Genomic DNA, 14576 nt, shown 5'->3' on the forward strand with positions numbered 1-14576 from the left:
TCTAAGGCGAGGACCTCTATATTTTCAAGAATTTGATGAAATTTCTTTATCTATATCACCATCTTATAACAAAATATACCAACCTCTAAATGGAGATCGAAATCAATAACCAAATGAAAAAAAAAAAAAGAAAAAAGCTAAATACATGAATGTCTAACTACTATGATACATAGATAAATGTTAAAATACAATTACACAAGAATTTTTCTAAGCCATAATTCAAAATTCACCTATCCATTCTATCAATCAAACAACATATTCGAGCGTTACAACCTCTGTAGGCCGTTACGTAGACTTTCGAACACCTAAAAAGCCCTCATTTTTTTAGTATAAGTCATACAACCTCCTAATTCATAAACTTCACCATGCTCTCAAGCTCATTAATTACTTTAGCAGTGTCTCGAACAATAAACATACTTTCGGGTCTCAGAATTTGATCAATCTCAACCACAACAATTTGAAAATTACACCTAAGAGACCAATAAATATATTAACAAAATGACACAGATAATTATTGTCTATTGATATGATTAAGATTAAAAAAAAAAGAGTAGATAGTATAATAAAGTAGATTTAAATAAGGTGGAAACTCAGGTGCAGTCGACTTCACGCGAAGTTGATATCTGAAAGCCGTTAAATAAATAATTCATTTAACGGCTTTCAGATATCAACTTCGCGTGAAGTCGACTTTACCTGAGTTTTTACCTTTAAATAATTATCTGTGTCATTAAATAATTATAAAAAAAAGAGTAGATTCAATAAATATATTTTCACTCTTTCTTAATTATTCTCCAGGCAGATTATCTGTTTTCAAGAATGAAAATTCAAAAAATTAATAATTAAAAATTATTAAATAATTTAATAATTTTAATTAAATTATTATCTGACATCTTTTAATTATTAACTTTCCATTATCGAAAAAAAATTGGAGTATTCCATCCTCCTGGTAAGAAGAATATGAGTAGTGCTAGGGATGGGCTAAATCTTTGGTTTATGAATAAAATGAATATCACCTATACTATCCAGAATAAACATCCGAATACCAGGAATAATAAACATCTCATGTTATAAAAAGTTAATTTTTAGTTCACCAAGGTTCAAACTCTTGACATTCCGGATCTAGAACTCTAATACCATGTCCTGAAACCACTCATCCCAAAAACATAACTTGATAGGACAATGTAACACTAATAATCATATCTCTAATACTAAACTTTTATTTAGGTCATTGGCTCCTATACTTTCTCGAAGAATATATGCTTCATGTGAGTTTTCATCGTGCTGTTCCTATTGGTTTTTACTGGCGCATTTTCACATGGAAACGAAATGAAACAAGTACTCGTGGAATTCTCATAGCTTGACACGACATGAGTGCGAGTGCGGTGACAAATACATTTCACAAACCGCAATTACTCGTTCGTCTTCCTCTTCCCTCTCCACTTTCCAGGGTTTCGCTTCATCCGAACAACAAGCACAATGACCACCTCCTCTCTCCCTCGCTTGCTCTCCACGGTACCAAACCCTGCACCTTACCTCACCAGATCCGAACCCCTGACTCGCTCTATTTCCAACTCAGTTTCGCGCCTCCTCTGTTCCTACTCGACTCAGCAGCCCCGCGAAAACACCGTTACCGAACAAGAACACGCACCGAGCCTTTCTCACAAAGAGGAAAGCATGCGAACCGAAGAACAAGAACAAGAACAAGAACAACAACACGACGATGATGATGAAGATGGCGAGCTTGTGAACGACGAGACCGGTGAGGTTGGTGGGCCCAAAGGGCCCGAGCCCACCAGGTACGGCGATTGGGAGCGTAAGGGTCGATGCTTTGATTTCTGAGCTTTTTTTTTTCTTTCCATTTTAAAATATTAATAATGAAGGCATAATAAAGTTAATACATTTCCGTTGGATATTGTGCTTGATTTGCTTACTTCTTCTGATGTTATACTTATTGTAAGAGAGGATTATGTAATTTTTTATTTTCTTCTCCCTAATGAATCAGTTGAGTGATTGCTCTCAATAGGATGGTTATGTAATTTCCACGGGTTTGAATGAACTGATGATTTGGTTTAACAATGCAGAAACATCTCATTTTTATTTCTAGCAACTGTAGAAGGCATGTAACTTTATTTATAATTGAGATGGTCTTGTTGGTTTTACTATTGAGATGAATATTGTGGATGAAGATTGATATTGTGCTATTTCCTCTTTTTGTTTACTGCTGTGGTCATTTTTAATGATTGGTAAAGACGAGAGCCAAGAGATGGTTCGGCGAATCTTGAGGTACTGGTTACATTTTAAAGGTGCATGATATGTCTTTCGAATATGAAGGTGAAATTGGTGTTTATCGTTCCTTATCATTTGGTCAGAAGTTATCAATTCAGAGCAAGCTGTCGCATAGAAGGGATTATGCTGGAATTGAAAGTATTGTAATTTTGTAAGCAATTCGCCAACTGAGGGATCCTTCTTGGTACATTTGTTGCAGTAAATATAGGGAAGTAAGAATGTTTTGATGGAAATATTTCCAAACTAGAGCCTTAAAACTTCCCAAACCTGCTACAACTATTTTTTGTGGATAATATTGCCAACTAGTGATTTGGCTGAAGAAAATAGCCCCAACAATGAACCTTGGCATCTTTCAACTTTAGTTCAGACTTCAGAGACAATTTTGCAGCAAACTATTTTCTATGCAATACAATTCTGGGGCTTGCCTTTTCTCTTCAGGTAATTGCTAGTTTTTCATGTTAAATATTTTATTTATGGTGCTTGCACTCTCATTTTAATTTATTTACTTTATTTTTGTGTCTCTCTCTAACAAACCAAACTAAATTTGAAGATTAAACTAGTTTAGTGATTTTGATCAGTGTAATACTTTATTGAGAGTTTGGTAGAATATCTCTTCTAGAATCCCATCAATTAGTTAGTTAGTGAAGTTGGAGTATAAATAAAGGTAAGAAGGATTTAGTTAGGTTTCCTTGATCATTTGTTAGTGTGTTGGAAGACTTGAGGAGGCTCGCTACTTTGCCCTTTATCATTGTAGAACGTTGTTCCATTAATAAACAATATCTTTTGGATACTAGTTCTATATTGGTATCAGTGATGGGTTATCCCGTGGTTTATAATGGAGGGTTGCCCAGAAGTTTTAATCTGAGGACTTTCTAAAGACTGCCAGTTATTCCTTTAGTGCTCTCTCTTCACTGTAGGTCTCCCTAATGCTCAAAGATGCTTAATGCTAAAACTAGTAAATATATATGTTTGATGATCTCCATTGTTTTGGGTGAAGAATGGAGGTGTTTTGTTTTCTCATTACTTGATTATGAATGTACAAGAAAGGAGTAAGTACCTAAAGTGGTATTTGTGAATTTTCCTGCTAATTTCTTTGAATATGTGCGGGTTGAATAACCTATATGACCAAGCCAAGTGGCTGATGCATTAAACATAGTGGTTTTTTTGTTTTTGAGTGCAATAGTTTTCACTCTAGGGAGGTAGGGGATCCTAATACTCACATGACTTATTGGAAGGAAGAGTATGAGTCTGTGAGAGACAAAGGAAAAGTATGGTTCACCTCTGAAAACTGAGTCAGTCCGTTTAAAGCTCTAGTCTCTAGTACACCTCTCTATCATTGGGTGTGGACTTACGCTTTGAAGTGTTCATTTTTATGCATATCGGGAACATTCTTTAGCTCAAATTGAAGATATTCTCATAAAATAGGTGGCATGAAGCATTATTAGAGAGGTTTTCTGAAGCAGATAATTTCCCAGAATTTACTAATCATGTGTAGCGAATAGAATGTAAAGGTTCTTGTGGCCTTGGTGTTATGGGGTTTCTTTGTCCTATTGTAGACAAACCTTTTGAGAGGGGTCAGATGATGCCTTGATCCTGAGTCGGGGGAAGTGGGGAAGTAATATTTTTCTTTTTAACATCTTTTTCCAGTTGATATGTTTGGTTTTTCTGTTACTGAACTGTTCAACCGTTACCGTGTTTATTAATATTAAACGTGATAATGCTTCATTGTTGAAAATGTTCCTTATCATTGTTTAGATAAACAGTGTCCTTAATTAATATCATTATTGATACAGGAAAAAAGATTTAGTAGTTGCTAGTCAAGTAAACAAATTGGACCGAACATGAAAACTGGCAAAGTGGATGGATTTTAAAGCTAGTGTACTCTTTGGCCGAGTATGGTATATATAATTGTGAAAGCAAATTTTATACTATCCTCTATATTCTCTTGAATGGCTTTGAGAAGAAAATGTTGTCATTGTCATGGTTGTAGGAGCTACAAAACCAAGGTAAGTGCTAAGACACAATGCCGGAGCCATGTCTTATGGTCTGGTTCTAATTTTCTGTTTTAGAATGAGAATTATTTATTTTTATTGTTCTTATTCTTGCTTAAAAAGATAGAAAATTTCAAAGGAAACTACATTTCATCTTTTCATGGCTTGTGCCTTGATCAGATCCATGATCCATCAACAATTCATTTTTCCATGGAGTTTCTTAAATGCTTATTTGATAGGCATATTTCCTTTGGTTGGATTTCCGATGGATTCACTTCAACTTCTTATTGGGCATCGAGATCAACCCTCCTTGACCTTTTAAGCCCTAACAAAGAAGGCAAAGAATTTGATAGAGCTCTCTGCTAGAATTCCATCCAATGGAACTGCCTAAAATATTCACAAATTTGTCCCAGTCCATTATCTTGTATTTATCTAGTGTTAACAAAACATATATTTTGACATCTTTTACACACATAATTACAAAATTAAGAGAAAAGGACAAATAAAGCTTTGATCTTTTAAGTTTTCAAGAATTTAAAAATATTTTTAAATTTGTGACCTTTTTAAAATCTAGACATATTGATTTCTCATATTTATTTGTGTCTATCAGACTCAATGGAAAAATTAAAAGTGACTCCCGTTGTATTGAATTGACTTGGTTGATACAGATGCACATATAAGAGACTTAAATATATTTTTAAATCTTTAGAGACTGAAATGTCGGTGGACTAAAAAGTCGAGATAGATTTGTCCAATTCTCTAAAATTAATAACAACAGTCCATATTATTATTATTATTATTATTATTATTATTATTATTATTATTGCCCTTTTCTCATGAATAATTGATGTAAAATTGAAGCAAGTTGGGGTGGTGGGGCTCAGTAGCGACCGAAACGTTTTTGACTCTGATATGATATTTGAGAAATGATATTTTATCTATTTATAAACTCCCAAAAATGGAAAGACCAAACTAAACAGCAGCACACAAACACAATAATGCAAAGCCAAGCACCATTCCCCTGCTCTTCAATCACACCAAAATTTGTATCACTCCTTTTCACAATCATCCTCCTTTTCCTACAACCATCCACCGCCAAGAAGCACCACTCGCCATGCCCCCCTTCTTCCTGCGGCCAAATCCGCAACATAACTTTCCCATTCCGACTCAAAGGCGACCCAAGCCACTGCGGCAACAAAAGGTACGAACTCGAATGCGATAGCAACAACGCCACAGTGCTAACTCTCTTCTCAGGTAACTACCACGTTCACCACATCGATTACAAGAATTATAGCATCAAGTTGAGTGATGCGGGTCTCAGCGACAACGCTAATTGTTCATTCATCCCTCGCACTTTCTTATATGACAGAAGTTTCAAGTTCGCCATCGGCCCCGATGATTTTGGATCGCAACCATTCACTTTAAACAATTTCGATCCAGATACAGTAGACACTTTCGATCCATCAAGAGTAGCGTATTTTAACTGCACCGATGCAGTAACTGATGGCGCTGCATACGTGAAGGTAGATATAACCGCAAGTCGTTGTAGTGCCTTGGACTTGGGGAATGTGTATGTAATGGTGGGAGCATGGTACAGTGTGACTGAAATCAAGGTTGGGTGCAGTTTGATGGTGGCTACGCTTACGGATAAGATTCCGGCGGAGATCGGAGAAGGGAGTAACAACGTGTCTTATGAGGAGATCCGGAAGGTGGTTGGCGAAGGGTTTAGCGTCTCTTGGTTGCCGGCGGTTTGCGAGGAGAAGTGTGGAAAGAAGACAAATTGCAAGGTGGTCAATGTTTCGACTGGAGAAGTCCAATGTGACAGGCGCTATTGCCACTACGCTTACCATACAACCGATAAGTGCGGTATGTGAACGCCACTCATTCATTCATAAATATTATTAATATTAATATTAATTAATTAATAATTTATTTTCATTTTAATAGGAATATCTCAGTTATACATGTGTTTTCTTTAGTTGCAAACCATTTATATAAGTTAAAGTTTAATTTAAGTGTCTCATAGTATTTTACCTTACATATAATATCAGATCCATTTTTATTCTCTTTCTTTCAAAGAAAAAAAAAACTATTTGCCATGTAGTATAACTTGGAAAAAAAAAGTTGTATGTAAAAAAAAAAATTATATCCATTCTTAAGATGAAACAAAATCATATAGATATATTATTTTTACACTTTAAATGATTCTATATAGTCATTTGAAAATAAAATTATTTTAATGGCCAAAAGAGTAAAACTAAATCAATCTATTTATGTATAAAAAATGCAGTTAAAAAAATTAATGTATTGGGTTTTTTTTTTCCTTTTTTGGGGGGTCTGACTTGTATATTAAAATTTTATAATCATATTATCTTAAATATCCTCTTCCATTAACTAGCTTCACAAACTGATCATATTTGACTAACTGACCTGTTTTTCCATGGTCTATAACAGTATAACGTGTACACGCACGGAAAGTAGATAGGAGACATAGGAGACGGCTTGTCATAGTTTGATCTTACGTATATACTTGTTGTTTCACTATGATTATATCAGCTCATCGTTAGGCAATGGTTAAAGTCATTTAAATTTTTTATTCACAAATATTATAATCAATTGACAAGCAGATAATATGTCTCAACTTAGTCGACCTAATCAAATATGGTTCATATTATCATATAGCATTTATTTATTTATTTTAATCATATAATCATTTCTATCATTTGCTGATATAAATTATTGATGTTTTGAATATTATAGGAATTGCAGAACAGGCTATCGGTTATGCTCGAGGTAAGATCGTAAGGATATTCCTTCTTCCTATTATTTTTTATCCTTTTAATCTATATTTAATAAAATGTTGATATATTTAAAGTACGAATTGAAGTATAACTGAAAAGAATGAAGTCTGAATATGATGATTGACTATGGTTAGTGGATCACTAGCGTATGTATAATAATAATGAGCATAATAGACACATTATGTCTATCATTGCTTTTTTTCCCCTAGTATATATATGTATTAAGTCTATTTTTCTTGATTCCTTTTGCAGCTTATCTCAGAGGCATTGTATTTGGTAAGTTTATCTACATTTTGAAGTGTTTATTTGCATAATTTAGTAAGGAGCGGCGATGTGTTAAACTCTGCTGTCTAACTCGTGTTAATTAATTGAATCTAGCATGAATAGTTTACTCATACTCACATATTGGAAGGCATCTAATTTTTTTTTTAAATGTATATACTTATCTATGAAGTACATACACTTTTCTGATTTGCCTTGTTCGTGTGTCGGACACATTTCGGACACGACACTCATCGACACTTGTCCGACACGCGTGTTTTCGGTGTCCAACTGTGTCTTAATAAAAAGTAAAAAATTCTTCTCCAGACACACTTGAGCACGTTTAAATATCATCACGTGTCAATATGTTTAACTTTATTTTTGACATGTATTCTTGAAATGAGTTTAGAAATAGTATATATTATTAATTTTTAAAAACAAAAAATATTTTAAATACTTTATATAATTAAAAATAATTAAAAAATTAATTTATATCTTGATATCAATAAAATACCAAAATATCATTACAATTTATTTAAAAAAAAACTTTATATTTTATATATATGTGGTGTCTCTGTGTCTTATAAGATTCTTAAATTCGTGTGTCCGCATATCCCATGTCGTGTCATGTCTCGTGTTTGTGTCAATATTCGTGCATCATAGATTCTTATGCATGTTTGTGAACTAACCCGTGAAAGAACTCAAAGAAGGTTACCTTGCCTAATGATCAATTATGGGTGCAGGATTAGGAAGTAGAATAACATTCAGCACAAGAAACCTGGGCAACGCAGTTGGGCTGGAGTATTTTGATGGGGGAATATTCATTGGTAGAAATATTATACCAGTAATACTTGTAACTAGATACGTACTTGGAGTTGCAGTTCTACTTTCAGTATTGATCTACATATGGCGACGAAGACATTGGTCAATATATGGAAACATTGAACATTTTTTGCTAGACAGCAATCTAAATCCCATAAGGTATGAATACAAAGAAATCAAGAAAATGAGTGGTGGTTTCAAAGTGAAATTGGGTAAAGGTGGCTTTGGGGCAGTATACAAAGGAAAACTTCGTAGTGGTCCTGATGTAGCGGTAAAGATGTTGAACGAACCCAATGCTAATGGCCAAGACTTCATCAACGAAGTTGCTACAATTGGAAGAATACATCATGTTAATGTGGTACGTCTTGTTGGATATTGTGTCGAGAAAAAAAAGCGTGCTCTGGTGTATGAATTCATGCCTAATGGATCATTGGATAAATACATTTTTGCTAAGGAAGGGACTGTGCCTTTGAGTTACGAGAAGATGTATGAAATATCTCTTGGAGTGGCTCGTGGAATTGCGTATTTACATCAAGGTTGTGATATGCAAATTCTACATTTTGATATCAAGCCGCATAATATTCTTTTAGATGACAACTTCGTCCCAAAGGTATCTGATTTTGGACTTGCAAAGCTATATCCCGTGGATGGTAGCACTGTCACTTTGACTGCAGCAAGAGGAACTTTAGGCTACATGGCTCCGGAGTTGTTCTACAAAAACATTGGAGGAGTATCTTATAAGGCTGATGTCTATAGTTTTGGAATGCTTTTGATGGAAATGGCAAGTAGGAGGAGGAATTCAAATCCTAATGCCGATGAATCAAGCCAATTTTACTTCCCATTTTGGATACATGATCAGCTTTATGAGGAGAGTGAGATTGAAATCGAAGATGCCTCAGAGGAGGAAAAGAGCCTAGTTAAAAAGATGTTCTTAGTTGCACTTTGGTGCATACAGCTAAAGCCTAGTGATCGTCCTTCGATGAACAAGGTAGTAGAGATGCTGGAAGGGGATAACGACGGCAGTCTTGCATTGCCTCCAAAGCCTTCTTTCTATTCACATGAAGCTTCTAGATATGTTAAGGAGGTCAATTCCAACCAAGCGTCGAGCATGAATTCCTCTGGTACTAGTTATCTTGGTGAAACCACAACTGACTATTCAATGGAGGATGATGATTAACTAATTAGAACAGAGCATATCCATTTCATATAGGATTATGATTATGTTATGGCAGTGATATGAGTTCTCCATGTTTGATGAGATCACAGATTCGTTTTTTATGGCAACATAATTGTTGTATTGTTACCAAGGACGGTGTAGTTTATCTCGTTCAATTAGATCTTTTAGAATAATTTTTTGGGTGTGAATATCATTTTGAAGATGTAATTTTTAGAACATTCAAGGCATAAAAGTTGTATATTTTCTTGAGTGCTGATAAAAGTTGTATAGACAAATTGTATAATACTAATCGAGTTGCTGATGCGTTTGCTTGTTTGGGTCATTCTATTGAATTGGGTGTTCATAAGTATCTTTTGGCTCATCCTTCTATGTGTATTTTCTTTCGATGGGATGATATTAGGCGTGTTTTTCTTTCCAGTTTGATTGTGTAATTTTGTTTTTGGAGTTGGGTCCTGTTTATCAAGGCCACCTAAAAATATAGACGCAATTCAAGAGAGAATGTTCAAAATTGCTCTACACAGAGTCATAAAGACGTAAATAGTAAGGATGATTTATTTGCAAGATAAATGTGCTACATGCTTTCGATTCGTGTCATGCATGATTCCATGTTATGAAAATTACAAGTGGAAGTAGCATATGAACGAGGGGAAGAATCTTTATGTATTGCATCTTGCATCAGTCTCCAATATAAATACATTTTATTAGCAAGAGGTGAATTGCCTTTACTCTAACTCAGGAATAACCTCTAGCTCAAAATTTAGATGTCTTGATGAAACAACTGCATTATTATTGTTTCTACTTGAGCTGGTAGTGGAGTCAAACGGTGTAGGGGGGACCGTTAACTTGTCTCCTTCCCTTTCAAGCATTTGTACCACAGTTTTCATTGATGGACGATCTACAGGATTCCACTGAATGCACCAAAGTCCTACAATGGCAAGTTTCTTGGCAATTTTCATGTCTCCCTCATTGTCAATATCAATGTGGATGTCTTTCCCTTCAAGCATATTATGGATCCATTCTGGGTACAAAACTTGGAAAATTTCCTCACCAGACACATTTGTGTTCTTTCTTCCTCCAACCATCTCAAGTAGCAACATTCCAAAGCTATAAATATCAGACTTGTACGACACGTTACCAAAATTTCTTGAGAATACTTCAGGGGCAATATAGCCCAATGTCCCCCTCGCCGCAGTCATAGACACCGTGCTTTGATTTTTCGGACACAACTTTGCAAGGCCAAAATCTGTTATTTTTGGAGTGAAGTGATCATCTAGTAACACATTATGGGGATTTATGTCAAAATGGAGTATCCTATGATCACAACCAAGATGGAGATACTCAAGGCCTTTGGCAACACCAAGAGCAATTCTCTGAAGCTTCACCCAACCAAGGAAAGCATCCCTGTTATCCGGTGGAGCTAAGAATTTCTGCAACGAACCGTTCGGAAACAGATCATAGACAAGAGCACGGTGGAATCCGTCTGCGCAGAATCCGAGCAAGCGAACAACATTGACATGATGAATCTTTCCCATAGTTCCCACTTCATTTATGAAATCCTTGCCATCACCTTGCGTATCGTTGAGTACCTTCACGGCAACAAGAATTTCTTTGGAGAGCATTCCTTTGAATACTGCTCCGTGTGCTCCTTCGCCTAAGCTTTCCTTAAAGCCATTTGTGATTCTCTTAATATCTTTGTAAGTGAATCTTGTAGGCTTCATGGCCCTGTAATCCTCCAAGAATTTTTCTATCCTGTCTTGGTCTTCTCCTTTAGTCTTAAAGTACCGATAAATATGGTACATTGCAAAGGCCAACAAGACCAAAAGCATCAAACAAATTATTGTCCCTTCAATTAGAGAAAAAAAATTTAACATTATTTTAAGAATAATGATTGAGAGTGCTAATTTATCTTCATAATTGTCCTTAGATGAGTAAGAATGTAAATATACATTATTTTTGAAAATATAAAAAAGATAAAAAAAATAAAATTTTCATTTAGCAAATTAAAAAGATAACTAAAAAATGAGTTAAGATTTTTATATTTTTCTTATAAACTATACTACATGTAAAAAAAAATTAACCACTAAAACCAGTCATTATATGTGTGTATAAATAAATACATATGTTGTTTAACTCATTTTTAATATGAATTTTGTATTTTAATTTGTATTTTATACTACTGGTTAATTTTAGTAACTGATTTTTATGTCGTATAGAATACATGTTGAAATATAAGATATAAGTTAAAACAAATTAAACAGTAGCATTTTTGTTTTATGATTTGAATACTTAACCTAAATCTGTACAACAGGTTAAAGTGACTTATTCTTTATAGCTGCTGCAAGTACTACTAATTTTCAATATTACAAAGTTTTGGAAGCCACCTACATGGCTACATTGAGGTCATTGATAACCTGAAACTTTTATTTCTCTAATCAAAGTTCTCTTTTACTATAAAAATATGAATAGTATTAGGTGTCAAAGACCTTACTATTTTCACCGTGAATATTTCTAACTGAGAACAATGAATAACCGAAAGCAAGTTAGGTGGTAAGCAACACGTATGGATTCTTCATACCTGCAACAATTAGAACAAGAGTGGATGTCGAAATCTTGTTTGTTTTGCAAACGAAACACTCAATTTCCTCTTTCGTACCATCGCTCTTGAGTCTGCATTTCTTGCCCTGTGCTTCACACTGCTCGACCATCAAGAAACAAACTAGTCTCATCATCATCCGTAAACCTCCATTGGACCGATAAAACATCACGCACCTTGGTGCACGATAGTATTCCCGGATCAATGATGAAGCTACTAGAATCTAGTTGCAAAATTGGACAGGAATAGGAAGAACTCGAAGCGCAACTAAAGAAAGAGACATTACTGTAACTAGTTTCGCCGCCGTAATATGGTGATATGAATCGGAAAGGTGAAGTTGACGAATTTCCGAGCGCTAAAAGCTGGCTAGCAAGGCAGTTATTTGGGTGATAGATCTGAATTTGCTGAGATTTGTAATCGATTTGCTTCACAAAGAAGCTTACTGATGGAACCTTTGGAAGTTTCAGCAGAGCTTGATGTTTATCGTTACATGAGAGTTCAAATCCAGGTAGATAGGTAGCATTTTGATTCAGGTTGCTATTTTTGAGATGAAATGGGAACTGGATCTTGATGCGTCCACATTTGTCCGTACATCGGCAGTTAACTGTAACGGAATTTGGCGCCAGAAAAAGAACCAACAGCAAAATGGAGAAATTCTGAGAACGGAACATTGGGTTAGTTGTGAAATAGAAAGGATTTGCAGAGGTTCAAGATGTTGGTTGTCATGCATTTTTTGTTTAAAGATAGATCAGGCAGGCATCCCATGGCAACAAGCAACAGCAACTTGCCACTTATTTTAATTTTTATTTTTTTCCCTTTTTGGGTACTAATTTCCGTTCACTTTTTTAAGTCTTGGTCATTTGTGGCGGCCTTGTGTTCCTGGGTCCAGTCATTCCCCGAAATGGGGATATTTTGACTTATGAGTTATCACCAATTCACCATGATTGTGCTTGGTATTGAAATATCTTTTAGAGTAAATACTTGGTCATTGTTTTAGAGATTGTTATCAAAATCAGACCGACCGGTCTAGTCGGACTAAAAATACGGTGAATTGGTAACAAAATTGATCCGAGTGAGCTAGCTAAATGGACAAGGAAGAGAACCAACGAGATCCGATTTGAATCGATCGGGTTTGATAAAAACGGACAAACTGGTGGATTTGAAAAATTTTGGATCAGTTCGAACTCTAGTTTTTTGTTTTTTCTTAAGTGAAACGGCAGTGTTTTGATTATTTAAAAAAAAAAATCTGAACCGAAAATCTGAAACCCTAGCTCGAAGCTTTTCAGTTTCCACACCAAACCTATTCCCTTTTCCCAAATTCCAAGACAAGAAAGAGACCCGTTCAACCCTTGTCATTCTCACCGAACTCGTAGTCTCGCTCTCGCACCACCCGACCACAGCCAGCGCCAATTCTATTGAACGGTGCGACATTGTCGATTACTGCTACTCAGAGTCATCGTCTCGGTGGCCCTTGAGTATCTTGGCTCGTCGCCTCCTGTCCTATGCCGCTATGTGTCTATCGTCGTCGTCCTCATTTTGCCGGTCCGATCGTCCAATCGTCCTTGTCATCGTTGTCGGCACCGTGCTTCTTTTCCGGTTTCTCTCTTCTCTGCCGGTGGTGCATTAGCCATAAGGCATGTATTTTTATTTTATTTTTTTATAAGGTATGTGTTACTGTAGGTAACCGGAGATTAATGGGTTGGATGGCGTTGGTTGGCCCAAACGTATGAAGGAGGAGGCTTGCAAGTGGATCTGCAACTCAGGGACTTCCGTCCGGCTTGTGCGCGTGAAAGAATGGGGGGTGGTACCTGCAAAGACACTCCAATGCCTAAGTCAGCAAGAGGGTGAGCAGGTCTAGAGAGTATTGGGACTTAGAGATACCTGAGAAGTGTCAGTGTATGTATAGTGGTGAACCAATAACCACCGTTAGAGTAGTGCCGCTTTTTTAGGGTGTTAACCGTCCCTTTATCTTAGGGAGGTTAAGATATGGCTCGTGGAAGTGGTTAGAGAGATTCTAGGGGCAGTTACTCATTTAAATGAGTGCTTATCTGCCAGCTAACCCTTCTTCCCGACTTCTTTAGAGCAAGTCGTGGTGAGTACCGACTTCGTAGCGGCTGATTTGGTGAAAAGGTGAGGCTCAACCCTTTGGGTCGGGCCTTTTTACTTGGATCCTGGGCCTTAGCGTTCGGCCAGGGTATGAACAGTGCCCTACTCGAGCCCAATTTCTTTTCAAGATTTGGGTTCGAGTATTTTACTCGGGATTGTAGCCGACTTGTTGGAGGACCGACGTGATGGTCTGAAACCGATGTGACTTTTCGTGACCTTTTGGTTCTGACAGTTACGTCTAATCAAGCGTCGCGTCCGTTAGGGATGTGCGTAGGGATTGATGGTCTTGGTAACGGTGCGTCTTTATTAATGACTGCCCCGTTTTTATCATTGTGCCCCTAACGTACTTATAAATACCTTCCCTCTCTTTCCTTGTTTCGTTTCTGCGATTTTTCAAATTTCCTCTTCATCTGTTCGTGCTGCACTCTTGTGTTCGAAGGCTTTTACTTCCTCCAACCCTCATTTTCAAATAAAGGTTAGTTTCTTCTGTAACATGCTTTTCTATTTGCATGCCTTTATTTTGTAGATAGATAGGTTGG

General features: G+C 36.1%; 3 protein-coding genes across 4 annotated transcripts; 2 read left to right on the forward strand and 1 right to left on the reverse strand.

Moving 5' to 3' along the window:
- Window positions 1-1351: 1351 nt before the first annotated feature.
- Window positions 1352-2076, forward strand: LOC112755346 (uncharacterized). Its single transcript, XM_025803378.3, has one exon. It carries the CDS (start codon window positions 1477-1479, stop codon window positions 1837-1839), a length of 363 nt encoding a protein of 120 aa, XP_025659163.1. The 5' UTR covers window positions 1352-1476; the 3' UTR covers window positions 1840-2076.
- A 178-nt stretch (window positions 2077-2254) lies between these two features.
- LOC112755344 (rust resistance kinase Lr10) lies at window positions 2255-9660 on the forward strand. Of its 2 annotated transcripts, XM_025803377.3 has the most exons (6): window positions 2255-2724; window positions 4080-5531; window positions 5647-6143; window positions 7038-7070; window positions 7331-7354; window positions 8083-9660. In XM_025803377.3, the coding sequence occupies exons 3-6, from the start codon at window positions 5855-5857 to the stop codon at window positions 9336-9338; spliced, it is 1602 nt and encodes a 533-aa protein (XP_025659162.1). In that variant the 5' UTR covers window positions 2255-2724; window positions 4080-5531; window positions 5647-5854; the 3' UTR covers window positions 9339-9660. The 2 variants fall into 2 exon arrangements, with proteins under 2 accessions (XP_025659162.1, XP_072077437.1); XM_072221336.1 differs by lacking the exon at window positions 2255-2724 and having other exon boundaries at window positions 4925-6143.
- A 204-nt stretch (window positions 9661-9864) lies between these two features.
- On the reverse strand, window positions 9865-12732 carry LOC112755345 (rust resistance kinase Lr10). The gene is given in 3 exon segments (XM_029294092.2): window positions 9865-11181; window positions 11914-12041; window positions 12043-12732. Coding segments are annotated over 3 exon segments (1809 nt in total). The 5' UTR covers window positions 12603-12732; the 3' UTR covers window positions 9865-10060.
- Between the last annotated feature and the right edge of the window lie 1844 nt (window positions 12733-14576).

The sequence above is a fragment of the Arachis hypogaea genome, chromosome 16, assembly GCF_003086295.3.
Source record: "Arachis hypogaea cultivar Tifrunner chromosome 16, arahy.Tifrunner.gnm2.J5K5, whole genome shotgun sequence".
Taxonomy (NCBI): Eukaryota; Viridiplantae; Streptophyta; class Magnoliopsida; order Fabales; family Fabaceae; genus Arachis; species Arachis hypogaea.

Coding starts and splice junctions, on each gene's coding strand:
- LOC112755346 (XM_025803378.3), top strand. CDS start 1,477: ATGACCACCTCCTCTCTCCCTCGCTTGCTCTCCACGGTACCAAACCCT.
- LOC112755344 (XM_072221336.1), top strand. CDS start 5,204: ATGATATTTTATCTATTTATAAACTCCCAAAAATGGAAAGACCAAACT. Junction 7,071..7,330: donor GGCTATCGGTTATGCTCGAG/GTAAGATCGTAA, acceptor TTCCTTTTGCAG/CTTATCTCAGAGGCATTGTA. Junction 7,355..8,082: donor TCTCAGAGGCATTGTATTTG/GTAAGTTTATCT, acceptor TTATGGGTGCAG/GATTAGGAAGTAGAATAACA.